Raw genomic sequence first — 20,444 nt, forward strand, 5'->3', positions numbered from 1 at the left:
TGTACGATCAATTTTCTGGATAGAATAGTGATATGGGACCAATGTATGAAACATTGATTGGCTCCCCTCAGAGAACCATGTTTCTGTTAACAGCATGATTTCCAAATCATGTTCTTGGATAAAGTCCTTTACTTCTGCTGCATGGGCCACTGCAGATTGTGCATTGACCAGTGCCGCCTTAAAGGTAATAAATTCCTCCTTTTGGCTCTTACTTTTCTCCCCTTTTAAAATGTTACTGTTCATTTCCAAGGCACCGATCTTATTCAGACTTCTTAAATCTATTTTCCCCATCCCATTGTTACATTCTACCAGGTATTCCTTAGTATACATTATAACACTATGGGAGAAGTAGAATTAACTCACGAAAAATCAGCGTTCCCTGCCGACTTCCGGCAAACCAGGCCGCAAACAGGCCTAAACAGGCTTCGCGTCAGCACTTTGCGCTGACGCGAGTCAGTTAAAGCCTGTGTAGGGCGGGAATGACGTAATCCGCGCCTCGACAAAGACAGTAATTATGGGAAATGTAGTCTCCCCCTACACGCACATACGCAGCGTGTTCCGAATTGCAGTTTTTGCAATCTTTCGACCTCTGCACCGTCTTATTCAATGCCCAAAGGTTTAGCCAGAGTACAAATACAGTTCAAATTACATACACAATATATTTGTTAAAATGGTTAAAAAATTCGAAACTTCTAAAATAGCCTAACAGCTTAAGGTAATTCGTAACTTGTGCAATAAATTCAATATTATTGTAAATAACGCCATCCTGGACAAGCGTCTAAGAATCCAGTACAAGTTACACATTGTAACTTGTGTGTACCACCTTAGGCTATGAGAGTGCTCATTCGCTCTGTGCAACACTTGTCTCACATTGTAGCATCTTTGTTGCAGTCGTCTGCCTGGTAGCGGGAGATCGGCTCCCTTTCCCAGCACCAGTCACTGTCCATTGTCTGCGTTGGCCGGGTCACGTGTTCGGAAAGAATGATTTGGAGCTGTGCAGTACTGAATTATTTGTGCTTATTGCAGCTGGTGCTACTGTCTTTCAGGGAATGGAATGTCATCTGTATCTTGTGGCTTTGGCAGTGGGCCTTGTGCCACACGTCTTGCTCTCTGTTCAGCCTGAATTCAGCTGCGCTCTTGCTGAGGCCTGTGGCCTGCTGTAGTTTTCTTTAACCATAATGCATGGTCTACAGTGTTTGTGCTATTCTTTATTCTCCATAGGTTAGTAATACTTGGTTCTGTCAGGTCCCATAGGTGCTCCTGCAGTTCCATAAAGTTATTTGCATTCAAGCATCTGTAAGCTTTACTCAGGATCTCTTGCTTCTCGCAGTTGCTGCATTTGGCTAATGGCAAAATAATAAAAGCAATGTCAGTATGTATATGTATTTGTCCTCCATAGAACTGTACGGTCGTGTATTTAAGTGAGTGTTTGTGTCCCGATGTGCGGATGGCAAGTGTGCTTCATGACGAAGACCAAGTCATGGTGTCTAACGAGGTTGCAACATGGTTTCTTGGCGCTTCGATACGGTCTATTGAGGCGTCTTTGGTTGCAGCCTGGGGTTCCCATTATATTCTGGGGTAAATTTGTACCAGCCCTGGCCTGCAAGGCTGGCTGAGAGGGGGCATCTCTTGACATTTGTCAACCAAAGGTCTGTTGGGAATCCGTCCGAAACAGGATGGGTAATTGCGACTTTTCCAAGTCTTCTTCTGTGTCATGCATTTCATAGGAAGGGGAGGCAGGGTAGGCTTCCCCATCCCTCTTCAAGACCAATACCCTTCAAGCTGAATCTACCAGTGAAACAGGAATTAAATAAAGTGTTTGAAAGTGGTGTGATAGAAGCTGCTGAATGGATTTGTCCCATTATTGCACAACAATAATGGCAATAGTTGCATGTGTGCAGACCATGGATAACCCAAATGTTCATTTAGTGACCAAACATCCCTTACCTAGAGTACAAGAATTATTAAAAGTATTACCGGGTGCCAAATGCTTTTCAACTCTATTCATCCAATGTGTACCACCAAATTGAACTGAAGGGACAATCAAGGCATCTTGCATCCTTCATAACCCAGTTCGGAGCATGTAGATTCAAACAAGCCTTTCGGTCTACCTTCTGCAGCCGCGACTTTTCAGGGACAACGCAAATATAATTTAAATGTTTTCAAGACGACATTTTGGCCGTCACACGCACTGAAGAATGCAGGACGTCTCAAAAGAGAGAAATGTCACTTTAAAGTACCTGAGGTAACGTACCCGGGACATGTAATAATAACTGAGCATATTCGCCACAAATAAACTTGCAGCTATGCAAAACGCACCCACACCTCCCGAGAGCATTCCTAGGTTAAACTGAATTTTATTCTAAGCCCATAGATAATTCGCCAAGTGTGCCCCTCTTAAGAGAATTGCTCGAAAAGGGCGTTACAAAAAATATAGTAGAAGACCCTACTCTAGTAATGTTGAATCCCCTAGAACAGACAATCTTAAACACTGATGAAAGTAATGTATGGTCGAGAGCCATTTTTAGATAAAGCAGGGAATTGTAGCTTTTGCTTCTCACACTCCAAGGAGCCAAAGTTCTACAGTAACAAAAGACTCACAGCGTGCAAATGGGCAACGGAACCGTTTCTTATGGGGCATTCTCGTCACTATATGCACAGATCATAAACCACTCATACATGCTTTATATAATACAAATAGGTGTCTGCCTCATCCAAAATCAACAGATGAGTGCTTGCCTTCAAGAATGTAACTTTAGAATGAGCTACACCCCAGGTGCAAGCAATGTGGTAGCCGATGGTCATGATTGCCAACTGCAAACTACCCCATAGAGACTAGTGCGGAGGGGGATTCATGGCCCTCTATAGCTTAAGTGAAGTGGGGTCCACATTTAAAACTGAATCATGGCAAAAAGCTTATGAAAAAGGATCAGGAAATACTAAAGGGTATGAGACTTATTGAAATCAGGCTGGTGATCGTCTTCCAGTGAAGGGAAGGAATAATTTCACTGTGGGGAATTGTGGGTTGAGGGGGGCATGCTTTTTAGAGGGGGTCGGGGGAGAAGAGAAATCATACCCCAAGGGAGTCGGGCACCAAATCATCAGAACAGCTTATGCGGGACTTTTGGGCAGAAGTCTAACTATGCATGTCCGTGAGTGGGAATGGTGGCCCAAAATGGACAGTGAAGTGGTCCTTACTGTGAGAAACCAGAGGGGGTCTCACGGACTGGACCCCAGGGATCTGTCGCCCAGGTGGACATGGCACGGCCACCGCAATTAGATCCAGACCTTGGAAGGATGGAATGTTCATTGAAGAATTTGATGAAACGCGAATAAAAGCCAGATGGCGAAAGAAGGGAATCAAAGAAATCCTTTGAACTGTATATAAGATACAATACCACAAAGTGGTCCGGCGCCCGTGTGTGCCCAGTTGAAGGTCTCCGATACACGTAGCTTTGTAAGAAGCGAAAGTAGCGAAAAGCAGGGAAAATATCGAAGTGGTACTGTGAGCGTATAAGACAAATCCCTATCAAAAGTCTTCGATCTACAAAGAAATGTAAAACAGTGAAAGACAGGCTGGCGACCGGTCGGGGGAGCCCATATTTTAACAAGAGGGTCCGAGCCTGGCTGAGAGAGACCCGGAATGGACGATACACCCAATTTTTGCAGCAAGAGAACTTGGAGTTGAACTTGTTAAATCGCAGCATTCTTCAACCGAGAGACTTTTTGGTATTGGCAAGAGACTTGGTCTTCGAAGGCCCGGCTATGCAATAGACTGCCTCCTCGTGCCAAGAGGAATCCAAGTGGGCTCAAGTGTGTCGGCTTACCCTGTGCTGGAACATGGGGGGAGAAGGTTATGGTCCAGCAATCCTGAGCTACCATATTACCTGGACATATTGTACAAAGTTTCTTTTCACATGGCATTACCCCCACATCCTTTTAGTTCTATGAGTAAGGTTTGGCAATTTCTTTTTCTTTTTAGTATAGGCCATTTATTTTGACAAGACTAGAAAAGGACTGCTTTATTATATTATGGTCGTAGCTTGGTCCCATCTTTAGAGTTGGGTTTAGATATGGTTTCAAGTTCAATAAACACCTGTGAACTGTACTGCATTGTGTTGGTTGTACTTTTGATACCATACCTTCCTTACGTGACCATGTGTTGAGTGATAGATCTCACGTGTGCACTGAAACTCCTCTCCAACCAACAATGATTCCATCAACTAAACTTGCCTTCGACATCATTGGACAGTTGGACAATGAAGCGTACAAAGGCTGGTTCATCTTTGTTCTTATGGATTATCACATCAAACGGCCATGTGTGGTGGTCCGGTGATGGCACAGTCAATTGTGTAGTGCAATTTCGAAGTAAAATATTTCATGAGGAACGGGGGGCACCCCCTTCAATATTGAAGACTGACAATAGGGTCCAATTTAGGTTTAAGGAGTTTGTATGGAATTCCTAAATAAAGCAGGAGTAAAGCACAAGATCACAGCCTTATACTGTCCGACAGAATGGAATGAAAGAGGTTCAACAGTGTGATCAAAAGGGGAATTACAGCTGGGATGAATAGGTGCTATATGAAACAATATTTGTTCTACATGCAGAGCCCCCACCACACTGAGTCCTACCATCACACCCTTGCTTACAAACCATACAAAACACAAGTCAGGCGATGTGAAATTGTTGCCTTTATTACAGCAAACCTAGCAACAGGTACAAGAAACCAGATGTCCCCATACATAGTTCTCTGCAGCCTGTGCACACAACAGGGCTACAATTGTCAATGCATTCCAGAGAGACCAAAGGAGCAGTTGGCGCAAGAGCAGTGTGTTGATGCAGCATCCGAAACCAGTCTTGATAACTTGTGTTGGTGGGAGGTGCTCAGCAGTTGAGAAATGCACTGAACCAAACAAAACGCGTGTTTGAAATTGGTGGGTAAGTCAACTCCAGGAGATCCAGCAGCTGCTGATTTAACCATTAAACACCGTCCGGACCAGTTCTGAGGAGAGAAAGGGAGACAGTTAGGAGGGACCAATGAGCAACAGAGCATCAAGGTTTGGACCAGGTGGTGAACAGGCTCCCATGACGACTCAGGAGAAGGATACCCAGACTTCTCAGAACTGTGGCTTAGCAACAATTTTGGCCCATGTCAAGCCAATCTGATCCCTCACCACCACAATCTCTCTCTCAGTCACAAGTCTTCTCAATAATACAAAAAATGACTATTGCAACACAGAGCAGTTCGGTCATTTGAAAGTCTGAGAGTTAAAGGTGTCAGATGCAGTTAGCTCCCAGATCACCTAGTGACCCTTCACTCTAGCAGAGACAGTAGTCATACACAACTCTAGTCGGTGGGCATATAGAAAACCTCCTGCAGCAACAAAGCTGTAGAAAATGTAGCTCTGCTACCTCCCTTTAAACTACACTACACCAGGGTTCCTGGAATTACTATGAAGATCAGGAACAAGTGCTATGCACAACACCTCATAGATCAACAATATTATCACTGCATTTACAATGTCACTATTTAATGGGAACCAACTACTCACAGGCCTGTGGTCCCGTTGTGCATCTATGGGGATGGGAGTGTGCCATCTGGTGATTGAACCTACACCCCTTAAACACATCCTAGGTTTTTAATGTAGCGCATTGGCACACAGATGCCTACTATGCCTCAATGTTTACCTGATGTCCAACATTTTATGTGATTTGTTGTTTTTGTATGACCAATTAACTAGGATATGTATTGTATGAATTCAGTCTATTGCTGTTTTTTTGCACTCCCGGGTCCGACACTTATTCGGAATATGACGAATTTGGCTCACAAGAAATAGTGACAGTGTAAATGTGGTAGTTATGTTGATCTATGAAAAAGTGCTGTACATAGTACCGCCCCTCCGAAACGAACGTTTATATATAAAAAATAAGAATAAAGAGTGCCTGCCCCCCCCCAAAACCACGCTCCCACATGTAGCAATGGGATGTAGGATCTTAAGGCTCATACTTTTACAATACTTTGATAGGCTGTCAGAGCCACTATTTTTTTATTTAAAATGATGTAGTTTACAAAAGAAACTTTTCATTTTCTAAATCTTATCACATTATTTCATTAAGAACCATTTCAAATGAATATGGTCTATTCACCCAGCCAGGGTCTCAGCCCTTCTCATTTTGTTCCAGAATATATCAGGTTCTTGTCATGTCCTAAGAGGATCTGAGCCCATCTAATTTCAGCACCAGAGCTTGTGTGATTGATCTTAAAATAATTTCTACAGACATCTGTTTGTAGCTCAGGACGTTCCATGATGATGTGAAAATCTGCAGTATTGTTGGGAAGTTTAAGTATTTGTTTTGTAATCGCTAGGCTGGATCTTGTAGGTGATGTTCAGACGTTTTCAGATAGAGGTTCCTGATGGTTTTGTCCGGAAAGATCCTCAAATAATTTGGTAGTTGGTTCAAAGCTCCAACGTCTAGTTTGCATGTTAGATTTTTCATTCATTTTCTTTAACCGGTCATTGCGCATGATTTTCCACTTTGCTTCTTGTGGCCGATTAGCATTTCAACTGATATTTCCTCATTATTTAGGATCACTGCGATCTGTACCTTCCACTCAGACAAAGCTTTGGAACAGATGACATCTTTGTTCTTAAGATGTCAATAGCTGGAATCACATCCTCGCTCGTAACTTTGCGGAATAGGTCAATTTTCTTCCAGCATACAATCGAGGTCAAGGGTTGTGTTGCAACCTCAAATCTTATTCTTGTAATCAGGAAGGAAGTTGGTAGCATCTCGAATTTCCTCCGAAAGATGGCTTCCATTTTTGACCATACCGAAGGTAAGAGGTTAATCAGCGTTTCACTTCCATAAGTTAGACACGGTACAACTTTATTTCTATAGAAGGCTAGAATTGGTTTAAATGAAAATTTCCCAAATTTTCCATGCAGAACGCTTCCTTGCCGTGCAAGCGAGTGCATCTTGATCAGCAGATGGGCTGCCCATTCTTTTCCATCTGAGGACTGGTTGATCAAATTTAGTGTTGCGACTGCGGTTAACGGCGTTCCTTTTATATGTAAAGACGGCATCTTCACTTTTTTCACACAGGTCAGCGACACGATTTTAGTTTTTACGATGTTAACTTTTAGCTTGTTGCATTCCATGTACTCCCCCATCAGTTTGAGATGGAGTTGGAGTCCCCGAGATGTTTTGTCCAGTAAGACAATATCATCCGCATACATCACTGGTAACGCAGTGGAATTAATTATTGGTGGATTTAGAGTCATTGACGTCATCTCATCTTCAAAGTCAGCGGTGTAGAGATCAAAGAGTGTTGCCGCCAGCGGGCAACCCTATTTTAATCCATTCCAGGTTTCAATGAATGCGGTTTGGACTCCTTAGTCAATCTCACCCGTATCTTTGTACTCAAATATAGCAAGAATGGACCCAAAGATTTTTCCCAGAGGATCGAGCAGGGCAATGGGTCTATAATGGACCGGATCTTTGTTGCCTTGTTTAAACGGGAATTAACTAGCGTTCTTCCAGGACTTTGGGATTTGATTATGCAGATTGATTAATCATGTCGGACCAGACTTCTGGAGCTTGCTTTAAAGTTTCATTCCTTAGGCCATCCAGACCAGGGGCGCGTGAGTTGCTCAGGTGCTTGATGATCTTTACTAGGTCTTCTTTATTCCAAGTCACCTTCCATTTCTCTTTATTTATCGCGCTACTATCTGTCATACCTGGTCTTTTGCAGTGTAGGGCAGTGAAATGTTCTCTCCATGTTTGTTCTGGTACATTCTGTATAAGGTGATGTGGACTACTGTGCGTTGGGTTCAACAAACTCCAAAGCTCGCGAGTGTTCCGATTGAGAGCATCAAGGATTTTTTCTGCATCTTGTTGGTATAATGTACTTCGTCATTTTTGCCCAGTTTGATATTGTTGGTGCGGATCTCATTTGATTTAGATTGTCTTCAGTATTATTCTTTCGCAACCTTCTCAGGAGTTTACGTAGTTTTTTTTCCCCTTTATTTGTGAATTGAACTGATGGGTATGTACTATCGGATTGCTCTTTACTTTGTTGGTATGGGTCAAGAAGCTATCCATAATTTATTTTGTCAAGCCCTTCCATCTGGGTTTGTTGATACTGTTCCGACAGATTTTCCAGTTAAAACGGCTTGATTCGAAGCCTAGTTCTTGGGTAGTTTTTAGTTTGCGTCGTTGGTGACCTGCGCCGGACCATGTGAGAGTTTGTATTTGATGATCGCTCTTCTCCATTGTAATCTGGGTCTTGATTAATATTTATATAAAAAAAAAAAAATTAAAAAAATCAAGTACAGCCTTAGACGCACAACGCATCCAAGTAGGGATGATTTGCTTACTTGCACCTTGAGGATTCCCTGCACTGGTCATCTTTCTTAAAGCCATTTCTTTCTTCCATGTACTTGCCCTTGAGGTTAGTTCCATTTGATTCAGTGGATTACCTTGTGTGTCAAAAATATGAATGTTCAGGTCTTCGCAAATAATAAACTCAATGTGTCGATGTCTGGCTGAAAGTGAGTCAATCACAGTAAGAACTGTATCCAAGAATCTTTCCTCATTGATCGCCAGCGGGTTCCAATATATGTTAAAAATACCCAATCAGGTATCTTCTGCGGTGATCTTACTAGAGGTTTTCTGCGAATCCATCCTCTGCAGTATCATGTATTGGGCCCATGGATTCAAATTGGTGGAGGCTATTGCCGTCCAGACTGAGTCAATATTTATCAGGATCAGTATACCTGATGATGGCCTGTCTTTAGTCTGGTGAACTGCTGGATTCATGTAAACAGTAAAGCCGTTGCAAATTGGTTCTGTTAGCCACGTTTCTTGAAGGCAAATTATGTGACTCCTCACCAATTCTGGGGCCACTTGTAGAAAAAGATGCCCGTGTATTCCACAAGCAAATAGTCCAAAGTAGATTGGTGTCACACTCGCCTGTCTCTGCAGGAGCGATGGATGAGCCTCCTCGACCCAGAGTTCTCAGTTTCACCCGTAGGAACACCTTGGTTTTTAGTGTGGTGTGCACTCCATCCTGCATACGCAGGGTCGCGAGTCTATGGGAGTCACAGGCCTACACTTGTGGGGATGATGCCAATGTCTGTTTGCCGGGTTCCGATGCCACACGCTGTTCTATGTCTTCACAGCGAGGCAGAGTGTTCCATGTGCTAGTTTCTTCGCTAGCAAGAAAGTCCTTTCCAAACGGCGAACGTTGCGTGGTGGATTTTGAGAGTCCCGATTTGTCCGAATTGTCTTCATTTTGCCAAAGGTATCTTGGGTGAGTAGCGCTGTGTGTAGAACTCAGAACCGCCGGTAGGTATGCGTGGCGATATAGGTTCGAGCGCACCAAATAATCTCTCCTTTTGTTTGCAGGAGTGGATTATGGAGTGCTGGGTTCAGCGCTACTGGAGAGCCTTGGAGGTCCGGTAAGTATGCACAGAGGCTTCAGTAAGTATGCATAGAGTTATTGGAGCGAGCGCAGTAAGTAATGTCTCTCCTTTCTTTTGCAGGAGTTTGGGTACTCGGGCTACGAACCTAGATTCCAGCGTGGCAAGAAGATTCGGTGAGTATGCGCAGCGTTACTGGAGCGAGGGCACTAATGAAAGTTCTTCTTTGTGCTTACAGGTGCCGGTGTAGATTTCACCTCGTGTCCGGGGAAAGCTGCGGCTTGGAGAAAGCACAGAGGTTGATCCGGAGCAGGTAAGCAGAAGCAGGATGATCCGGAGCAGGTAAGCAGGAGCAGGTTGAGAGTGTTGCTGATGCATCTTACAGAAGCAACACGAAGCACTGGAAGAATCTAGGGTGTGGCTTATATAGCCAGCCACACCCGAACACTAGAGAGCTCATGGACCTTCATGCACTTCCTGTTTGGCAACAGGAAGTGGTAACCAGTAAGTTACTACAAACACCAGGAAGGAATTAAAAGAAGGTATCTGCTATTGGTTTTTTGTGTGCCTATGCCAGGCCTGCCAAGCCTCCACCCAGCTTGCCCCGACTACATGCCTGGTACCCATGACATTTGGCCTCTTCCATGATAGTTATAAATATGACGCAGTACTTCGGGCATCTATATCAGAGTTAGTCATTTCTCTCCTTATGTGGAGAACTTGCATGATTTCGTCTGGTATAGAGTTTTTGGTATCTATCAGATCTGTCTTCATTCAACCAGTAAGACGATTCTTCACTATCTGGAGAAACCATACTCATCTGATCAGATGGAGATTACAGAGCTTTTATTCTTTTGCTTCTGGTGTTTTAAGTTGTACTGAATTGCTCTGTTTTAACGGCTGCCGTTCCACAGGTGCACAATGGAAGCCCAGATATGCTAGCTTCGCCATCTTTGTTATCTTGTGCATTATGTCCTGGTTGAAAAATTCAATGTCAACTATATTGAGCAACTCGATCTACAAATCTGACTAATTTTAGATCCTGTGGGTGAATATCCTTTAATTCAGGGATGACATTGAATAGGCGTAATATATTTGATCGATTTAGGATCACTGAATCACTCATATTTTAGTAATGTGAGAGGGACATCAAATATTTCCTGCATTATCCTAGGATCTATGAAGGTAGGAGCTATCAAATGTGCATACATCAATTTGTTGGTACATGATGAGGCTCCATTCCTGTTTTTTGCTCTGTTAGATCGCTGTGAAGTAGTCTCTTTGCTTTGTATGCTCTTGTTCTTTTCCGCGGTTTGGTGTTTTAGTGTTCTTTATCGAGCATACCAACTCATCTTCGGAAAGGACTTTGCATGAGAGTTCGATAGCAATGGAATATACAGTGTGGTCATAGCAATGGAATATACAGTGTGGTCATTTGGATTCATCTCCTGCTCAGACTCACAGGTAGCTAGGTCCTCACTTTATATTGAGAGGTTCATCAGTTCTGCCAATTGTCTTGCTTCTTCATCATGAGGGGATTATCACGAATCTCTCGGTGGCTCAATCTGATGAGTCACTGATGGGCATCTCTGATTTTATGATTGTTTTCTTACATTTGTCTTGTGGACATTTCGGCTGTCCTTGTGGAAGAGTTAAGTTCCTTAAGAAAGCACGGGATCCTGTCTGACGTCTTTGGGTTTTTCGCTTTCCCTTTCAAGTTTATTTTCATAGGATCTTTTGCTGGGGAAAAGATGTCAAAGTTTGTCGTTCTCTTACCACATGGACTTATTTTCAGCTATATTCACAACTTCGTTTGGGTTTGTAACGGCTCCAATAGCAAAATTGATGCTTCACCAGGTTGAATCTCCGACTGTGGCTGGTCACGTATTGTGGTACTTTTGGTTTCATTGGTTATGGATGATGGCTTTGTGATCTCTTTCATTAATGTCATCATAGCTGCCGTTGTGTGTGTTCTATCTGCACGGTCGGCACTGGCTATATCTGCAAGTCTAGTTTGCCACATACGGCTCATTTCAACTTCCATTTCCAACCGTTGTTGGAATTGTAAAATAAAGTTTTCAATATGGATTAGTTTTGCATGCATTAGCGCAATGAGAGTAGCTTGACATTTAATGGCATCTACATTGGCTTCATGCAATTTTAGAAAAGGTATTAGCGATTATGATGTTGCCATTAGCAGGTTTTGCAGGTCAAGCATCGTTGTTGGGACGCGATATACATTATGCCCGTCAGGCTGTTCGCATAGGGACTTATTATTGTGCAAGTTTGCTGCTCTTGCTTCATCTCTGGCTGATGACAGCCAGCTTCTTGCTCATAGCTTTTATTTTGGTTTAGAGCTAAGCTTCGACACAGAAATAAAGTTCTTATCCTCCTTATGTTTGTTGAGTGGCGTGGAGGTGAAGCATTGGCCCCGCTTCTTCGTGTCTAGCAGTGCAGCTTCCTCTCTCGTTTTTTTTCATGGATACTCATCAGTGAGTCAATTTCCATGAGAGAGGGACAAGCAAGTCTAATGTGCACCGATGGTTGATAAGAATCCGATTGTATTTCTTTGTTTACCTTTCTTGCGTGTAAATGCATCCACAGTTTCTGTGCACGCAAGGCTTGTTCTTTCCTTTAACATACCTCTCAGTCGGTGTGCCGGGCTTATCAGTGCAGTCAGGAATTAGGTGAGCATCAATTACTGTATCCTTCTCACAGACAGATATAGGAAGCGTGTTTTTTTCCCCCCAGTGTCGGTAGATCTCCCTTGCTAACAGTACAAGTATCAGTCGCTGGACCCTCCAGTGGATCCGGGCTCCCGACGCTCCTGGAGCCGTCCAAAGGCTGCTGTTCGCCAGGTGTCTGCTGGATTTGCTCCGATCCATTCCTGGGACTGTCTTGCATCACAGGGTCCTCGGTACTAGCCGAGACCCAGTCGGGCACCCTTGCCGGAGTTTCCTCGTGGTGTTGCACCGCATCCTGCGGTTCCCGCAAGGTGAGCTTTGTCACTGTCATTTTACCGGCGGCGGCGAACGGGGTGGTTCTTCATCCGATTTATCGTGCAGGGTAGATGAGGTGTGTCAGTTGGTTTGTGGCGGCCTGCAGTGTAGGGGAGAAAATCTCCCAGTGTAAGTACATTTTTTCGTTGGGGGGAGGGGGGGCAGGGTATGCATTTGGGCTGATATTTAAAGCAGGTGTTGCAGGGGCCAGAATTGTAGTGTTGCTAACGTTAAAGATGAAACAATATTAGCAGCGGGGCTTGCCTTTTGTTTTGTACACAGGTCAGCCATCGCCTCATAAGGAATCTTCTGCAGTGATTTTGAAACGAAAATTCAATAGACGTCTGCTGGACAGGCTTTCGACCTGGCACCAAAGGATTCATGTTGGCTTTCCCTCTCCGCCTTGTCCAGGGGCCCAATGCATTCGCCATTTTGCAGTTAGTTTGAAAAAATAAGGGCGCTCCGATCATCTGTTCACAAAGTCCTGATTCTCCCAAAATCCAATAAGATTGATATCACCAAGTTGTTAATACAGCCATGAAAGTCTGTGGCGCCGATGAGCCCGAAGACCCTAAGACTCTACGTCCGGACTCCACGGCCGCTCAGCGGTTGTTGGGAGATTTTAACAAGCAAAGGCAATCACCATAGAAAGGACTGTGTGGACCGTAGGCAGTCCTCAGACAACACTGGACCCAAGACTCTACGTCCGGACTCCGCCACTTATAAATCTCTTCTGAGACTCCAAGTGCAGGTATATTTTCCTCAGACATACACCTGCAGTCCCTTTTTCAGAACAAGGATTGGAAAACTACCAGAAAACATTTCAGAAAAGTGGCAAATAAGCACGTTTTGTTTTTGCACCACAATCCAAAGACCTTTAGGATCAGATGCGTGCCTATAGTTATGGGAACCTCTCCCCCATCAAAGCCCACACATTTCCCTACGTCATGAAAGCATGTTCCCTTCCAGGCGCAGCACTGCAAAAAGGAAGGTTTGCTTCTACAGCTCTAGCTAACAGCCTACAGTATAGCATCTCAGTTGTCTGCAGAAGGCTCGTGCATATTCGACAGCAGGGCTGGCAGGGAGAGCACAGAGACAGGCCAGTCTTCAATAGCAGGCAGGATGGGAGGGCAGGGCATTTGTTAACAGCACAGATGATGGCATGGCACGGAAAGGCACAGCCCATCCGAGAGTTGGGTGCAGAAACAGAGGAATGTTAAGTCAGCTATAGAAGGGAGCAGAGGGTGTCCCTCGAGGTCTCTGAAGGGAGATGCACTGCATTGCTTCTTATGGTCCATTTCCACTTAGTCTAAGAGTTAGGGGATAGTGTTCAATGCACATGCAGAAGGTCGCCTCCTTTCATCCTGCCAACCTACATAACTAAGTCATGTGTTCTGACTCAAAAGCCAACTGAAAAAGGATACCATGTACCCAAAAAATGCAGTGCCCATCAAGCAATATGTAAAAGAGGGGCATGCTTTCCTTGCGCAGACTAGAGTTCAGCAGCACTAGACTTTGGAGAGGGAGAAGAACGTATAGAAATTGGCTAATTTCACAAGGGGCACTAGAAGTGGTAAAAACTGGCAGTCAGCGACTGGGCAACAAAAAAGAAGAAAACAAGCAAAGGCTGCATGAGTAAATATCTTTACTAGTCAATAAAGGTGGTCTATAATGCTTCCATTGTTTGGTGAAAGCTTCTATTAAGCCAAAGCCACAAGACCATCAGTGTGCCCTTAATGCACACCACTCCGAGTTAATGTAACTAGCAAACCGCTATACACTGAAGAGTGTGATGAAAATGCAATAATCACATGTGACGAATAGGGGCGGATAGTCATTTTGGAGCCATGTCCCCGATAAGCTGTAGTGAATGGCTCTTACCAAACGTGTGCTAGGGACAGTTGAGCTCTACAAAGAAACTAATCACCATTGACCAGAGAGTGGAAGCCACTGGGCATTGCCATAGTGATGGGCCAAGTGACAGAGCAGGCAATTCAGAGCAGCCATGCGCGGTACTGGCTGAACACTGCACTACTGCGAGTTGGCCACAGCAGAAATTAGCACAATGCATAGGGTTACACTAAAGGATTATGATGTTACGGGAGAGACTGACAGAAGACTACTGCAGAAGAGTCCATGGGTTTCATTACGCTAACAAAGTCGCACCTTGCTGATCAAGTAAACAAAAAAAAAAAAAGCCACCCATTTTCCATGGCGAGGAAACGGGACAGCCTAGGGTCAGTGGCCATGCCAGTGACGACGAACAGCCCCCAACAAAATGGAGGAGGCACCCCCGATAACCCGGGCAGTGTCCTCCTCCTGTCTTCCCCCTCTTGGGACAAAGGGGAGGTGCCGGCCAAAAGCGCGGCGAAAGAAGGAAAAGCCTGCAAAGGGCAACAAAGGAGAGGGGAGGGGCTACCCCCTTTATAACAGGCGGGCTCCTTACTGCAGGCAGCATCCAGCCTCAGCAGAAGGACGCCCGCCCGCCATCAGGAGAGGATTTCGTTTGGATATCTGGAGTGCGCGGAAGCAGCTGCCAACAAGAGGGCCAGAGCAGCGAAAAGCGGGCGTTAGCTGGAAAACCTGCTGACCTACCGCCGCGGGATCGAGGATGCACTTTGCAGGTGGTGAGTCGGTGGAAGAGGAGCCCAGCTGCTGAACCGGCCGCGGGACCAGAGCAGGCATCGGAAGGGGATGGCAGCGGAGCTCAGCTGAAGGACCGACCTCGGAGCGGAGCTGAGCACCGGAGGCAAAGAGAGAAGAGGACGTAGCAAGATTCATCCGCCGCGGGACCGGAGCAGACCGAGGAGCATCGAGGGACCGGAGCAGGCTGAGGAGCTTCGAGGGAGGCCCGAGTGCCCAGGAAGGTGAGCGCTCGACGGGCAGGGGGACCAGTGAGCATCACGGGCTCACAACAAGGGAAAGGATCCCGCCTCGCCCGCGGCACGCTCCACGCTGCCAGTCTCACAGCGGTAGACTGAAGGTAGCTGTGCACGGCAAGGAAAGCCCGCCCCACGCAGGCAGCACCAAGGCGGTGCGCACACAGAGGACTCCTGCACATATCCAGCGCAGACCACCCGGGCACCAGCTCCCACGAACAGGGGCCAGAGGTATAAGCACAGGGCAACAAGGACTATCTAGGCGCAAACGGGCAGGACATAGAGGGAAGAGTTTGCCCGATAACACTGACAAAGCCCGGAAACCTGCCTCCCACAGTCATGGACTTGGAGGAATTCATGGCCATGGCCAAATGGGCAGCGGGCAAACACGGCCCAAACTGGATGGAGGCCCCGATACCGCAAGGGGAGCAGCCATGGCCCAGTCAGAGGCCTGACTCCCCATTGATGTTCCAGGACAGTGAGGAACCCCAGGACCTGGAAGGAGAAGAACTGGGGGAGGAAGAGGAAGAACCAACAGGGAAGAGAAAAAGAGTTATGACCCAGAAGGCCAAGGCAAGCAAAGAACAATCCAAGAACTGCAAAAAAAACAGGGCAACTGGGGCAAGGGAAAGACACAGGAGGTTGTAGCCGTACCGGCACCTACATCTGTGGAAGCACTAAGGAACCAAGGCTCACCCAGCACGGGTGCAACCAGACCGGTGGCTGCGAGGGAAGAAGGGCCCGCAACCTTGGAGGCTGTGAAAGGTATAATAATGCAATGTATGCAAGCCTGAGGGAATGGGGGCAACGGGCAATTATTGAGTGGAAATGTCAATGCCTTTAACCAGATGGCAAGCGGGGCAGCAGTGACACAGAGGGGGGGGGGTGTCTTTGGGTCCAGGGGTGACGGGGCTTTGGGGTTATGAGGTAGGGAATCCTCCCAGCAACCTGGTTCCGGGGGGGTGTAAACCAGTGGGCGGGCTCCTACCTCAATGCATTTCCTGGGGGGATGGCACAGTTTGCTCATGGACAATAGGCCAATGCAGTGACCACAGCAGACACCGTAGGCAGCGTTAATACAGCACAGTTTTCTCAAGGGCAACAGCCCAATACATTGGCCAATTCTGATCACATAAGGGGGTCATTGCAGCAGCCCAAGAAGGGTTGGCACCAACAGGGGTGGCTCAGGCACCCACCTGGTGGGGGCAAGGGGCGTCGGGCCCAGGGGTGCCAGCGGTCGCCATTGCCAATGGGGGACAGGAAGGGATGTGGGGACCCATTATGACGTGGTATGGAAGGCCAATGCCAGGTTTTGCACCAGTCAGGTTAGCAGTAAGCTCTTTTTCATGGCACATACCAGGGGCCATCAAGGAGAGGGTGGGGAGAAAAGAATTTGTGGAGATCCTGGATTTTGTGGGGATGGAACCTCTGGGTGAAGGGTTGAAAGATTTATCAGAGAAAGAGAAGGAGAAGAAGGACAGAGAGAAGCCCAAAGTGGAAGCATCAATTCATAACTGGCTAAAGGCCTTCAAAGTGTATACGTCAATCATGATGGAGAAATACCCACAGGAAGCACTAGCAATGATGGCATATGAACAGTATATCCGTGAGCTGTATTTGAAGCATGGGGGTGAAGGTTGGTTGCAATAGGATCGTGGTTTCAGGTTGAGAATGCAGGTATGGCCGGCCTTGTCTTGGGATGAAATGGACATGGGAGGTTTTTTGGATAAAATGGTGCCAGCAGGGGAAGGGGGTGAGAAATCCCCATGGGAGAAGCCTCAGGTCTGGAGGGACAGGGGTGGGTATACCCGTCGAGGGAGGGCGCCCTTTCGCGGGTACTCCTCTTGGAACAGCAGGGCCAGCTACCAAGGGGAGCAAGCTGATTGCTGGAGGGTTAATGCAGACGGGGGGTTGCACCTTTGGCAAAACATGCCGCTTTAAACGCCCACGGGGTAGAGGTGCCGGAGAGCACGGCTCCTCAACCAGCAAGGGAAAACGTAGGAGCAGCCCCCTATCAAAGGACAAGGTCAAGAGGAAATGAAGTTAACCACAGCATGCTAAAGGCGCCTCACCACCAGATATGTAAAAGTGTGATTAAAATTGGGCTGCCAACCCCGGTTAACCTACAAGCTATGACTCCTTGGTTGAATACTTATCAATACTTATCACAATGTTGGGGATGCAAAGTTATTGTGGGAAGGTTTCAGGTGGGGGTTCAAAATCCCTTGCGCAAAAGTCAAAGGGGGCAAGGAGGCGCTCAACCTGCGGTCAGCACTAGGGATGCCAGAGGTAGAGGCGCTAAAAGTGGCCAAAGAGGTCAGGTTGGGCAGAGTGGCAGGCCCATTCAAAGAGCCACCAATGGCAGATTTGGTAGTGTCGCCTTTAGGACTGGTCCCTAAGAAGAAAGAGGGACAATTTCACCTGATATACCACCTCTCCTTTCCTGAAGGGGAGTCTGTTAACGATGGCATTGCTGAGTGCATTATTCATCTTTTGAGGACACAGTGGAGGTTGTGACGGCCGCCGGGAGGGGAGCCCTTATGGGGAAGGCTGACACTGAGTCGGCATTTCGGTTGTTGCCCATTCACGAAGATAGTCAGCACTTGTTTGGTTTCAAGGTGCAGGAACAGTATTATGATAAATGCTTACCTATGGGGTGTGCCATTTCCTGTGCATATTTTGAAGCTTTTAGCACCTTCCTAGAGTTTGCGGTCAAACAGGAGTGTGGAGAAGGGGTGGTGGTACATTACCTAGTTGATTTTCTGTTTATTGGCAAAAAGGGGGCCAAAGAGTGTGGGGGGTTCATGAGTACATTTCCGAGGCTGATGAAGGTAATGGGGGTCCCGCTAGCCGGAGAGAAAACTGTGGGACCAGTGATCTGTCTGACGTTTTTAGGGATTGAAATTGACACTGTAAAAGGGGAGTGCAGGTTCCCTCAGGACATAGCGGTGAAATTGAAGGAAACCATCAAAGATTTAAGGGGTAAGAATAAGGCTACCTTGAAGGAACTCCAGGCGCTGGCAGGTAACCTCAATTTCGCAGGGAAAGTTATCCGGTAGGCAGGGCATTCGAAAGGAGTAGAGAACTCAAAACGGTGGGGTTTCAACATGCAGCCCAGCATGTCAGGCTGGGGGGGGGGGGTGGTGAAGTATGGGAGTACCTGGCCATGTGGGACACATTTTTGGACAAATTCAATGGGGTACTTTTGTGGAGAGGGGATTGGAATAGCAATGACAGGCTCAGGCTGTTCACAGATTAATCAGGGGCCCTGGGGTTTGGAGCAATTCTGCACACCAAATGGTGTGGCATGGCATGGCTAACTGAGTGGCATCAGCAGGGTATCACCAGAGACATCACGCTGCTGGAGCTCTTCCCCATTGTGATTGCGTTTAAACTGTGGGGGGGAGCAGCTGAAGAACAATAAGGTATTGCACTGGTCCGACAACCTGGCAGTAGTCCAGATCATAAATTACGGATCGGCTAGCAACACAAGGGTGTTGCGGTTGCTAAGGGAGCTCAACAAATGCATGCTGGAGCTCAATATCGAGGTGCGAGCAAGACATATACCGCGGGTCAAAAATACGGCTGCTGATGCTCTCTCTCGTTTACAGTGGAAAAAAATTCAGAGGGAGTTGCCCGGGAGCAGAGAGGGTGATGACCCCGTTCGAAACTCGGTGGTGGGACATGATTGGGGCAATCCGAGTTCCTTGATTCACACGGCGCTAGCACCAGGCACGGCAAGTAGACACAAGGCTTGCTGGGAGCGGTACTTGGCCTTCAAGCAGGAGGCGCTAGGGGAAGGTCAGAGGGAGCTACCAGTGAGGGCCTTTGTGGGTTGAGGCTGGCGGGAAGGGAGAACCAGGTCATGGATGGTCTACCACCTGGCCGCCATCGCCCATTATTCCAACTAGAGGGGAAAGGTGACCCTACAAAGGAACACTACATTGTTATGGCCATGAAGGGCTGGGTTAAGCAAAGAATACCAGAGAGTGATGAGAGAAGGCCGATAGACATAGTCAAGCTTCAAAAACTGGAAGGATGCCTGGAGGAAGTCTGCCAACGGGGGTTTTGAAGTAGCATTGTTCAAAGCAGCTTTCACCTTAGCATTCTTTGGGGCATTCAGGGTGAGTGAACTAGTGCCAGAGAACAAAGGGGCTAAGGGTGCGGGGTTTTTACAGTTGCAAGATGTACATTGTTCAGGTGTACAAGTGGCGTTGTGGTTAAAAAGATCAAAAACGGGCCAGGAGGGCAAAGGGTGCACAGTGACCCTTTGTCCCATCCCGGATAGCAGTTTGCCCAGTCAGGGCCATGTCGGGCTTCCTCAGGCTAAGACCGCCATCGGCTGGGGGTGCTCCGCTTATCATCCGCCAGGATGGGTCAGCACTCAGCCGCTTCCAATTCAGAAGGGTGATGGAAATGACACTGGAGGAAATTGGGGAAACAAAGGGAGTGTTCAGGACACACTCATTCCGGATTGGGGCAGCCACGTCAGCCGCAGCCATGGGCATGGGGGGGAAGTGGTAATTAAGCAGATTGGGAGATGGAAGTCTAGGTGTTTTAAGAGGTATGTCAGGCCTGAAAAACTTTAAAGTTGACATGCCGCCTTCTCTCTCCACTAGCACCAGCCCAGAGAAGGAGATGGGTCTGGGTAGTAGGACATTCATTTGTCTAGGGCGGGGGCAAGCTGGACGGTGGAACAGGAGGAATTGACGGCCGGCAAGTTCAGGATTGGGTGGCACGGGGTGCCAGGAATGAAATGGGCACAGATTGCTGGGGAAACAGCAAAAGCCTGACATTTTGGTTAATCATTGAGGAGGTAACAATCTGACCAGCCTGGGGATGGGGGAACTTATGCGGGAAATGATGTTCTCATTACAGGATCTGGCGGGTTAACTGGGGGATACCGAAATCATCTGGTCAGAGATAATTCTGAGGAAAGAATGGAGAGGCGCGGATAATCACACGGCTGTGGAGAGGTCCCGGCGGAAGCTAAATTGTGCAATGGCTAAATTTTGCAGGGGCTTTGGGCAGATCAGGCACGGCCTGATTAATTTGAAATCCCCAGAATATTTTCTCAAGGATGGGGTGCACTTGTCACCATCAGTGATGGAGCTTTTCTACTGGAACCTCTGCACAAAAATCC

General features: G+C 46.9%; 1 protein-coding gene across 3 annotated transcripts in view; it reads right to left on the minus strand.

The window, feature by feature from the left end:
• Window positions 1-4,672: 4,672 nt before the first annotated feature.
• The window catches only part of LOC138580139 (myosin light polypeptide 6-like), a 32,827-nt gene continuing 17,055 nt past the window's right edge, over window positions 4,673-20,444 (minus strand). For all 3 annotated transcript variants that reach the window (XM_069650455.1, XM_069650454.1, XM_069650453.1), the window contains exon 6: window positions 4,673-5,003. In XM_069650455.1, the coding sequence (XP_069506556.1) occupies window positions 4,975-5,003 (29 nt within the window). In that variant the 3' untranslated portion in view covers window positions 4,673-4,974. The remainder of the gene's footprint in view (window positions 5,004-20,444) is intronic.

The sequence above is a fragment of the Ambystoma mexicanum genome, chromosome 3p (assembly GCF_040938575.1).
Source record: "Ambystoma mexicanum isolate Mex_15411 chromosome 3p, UKY_AmexF1_1, whole genome shotgun sequence".
Classification (NCBI taxonomy): domain Eukaryota; kingdom Metazoa; phylum Chordata; class Amphibia; order Caudata; family Ambystomatidae; genus Ambystoma; species Ambystoma mexicanum.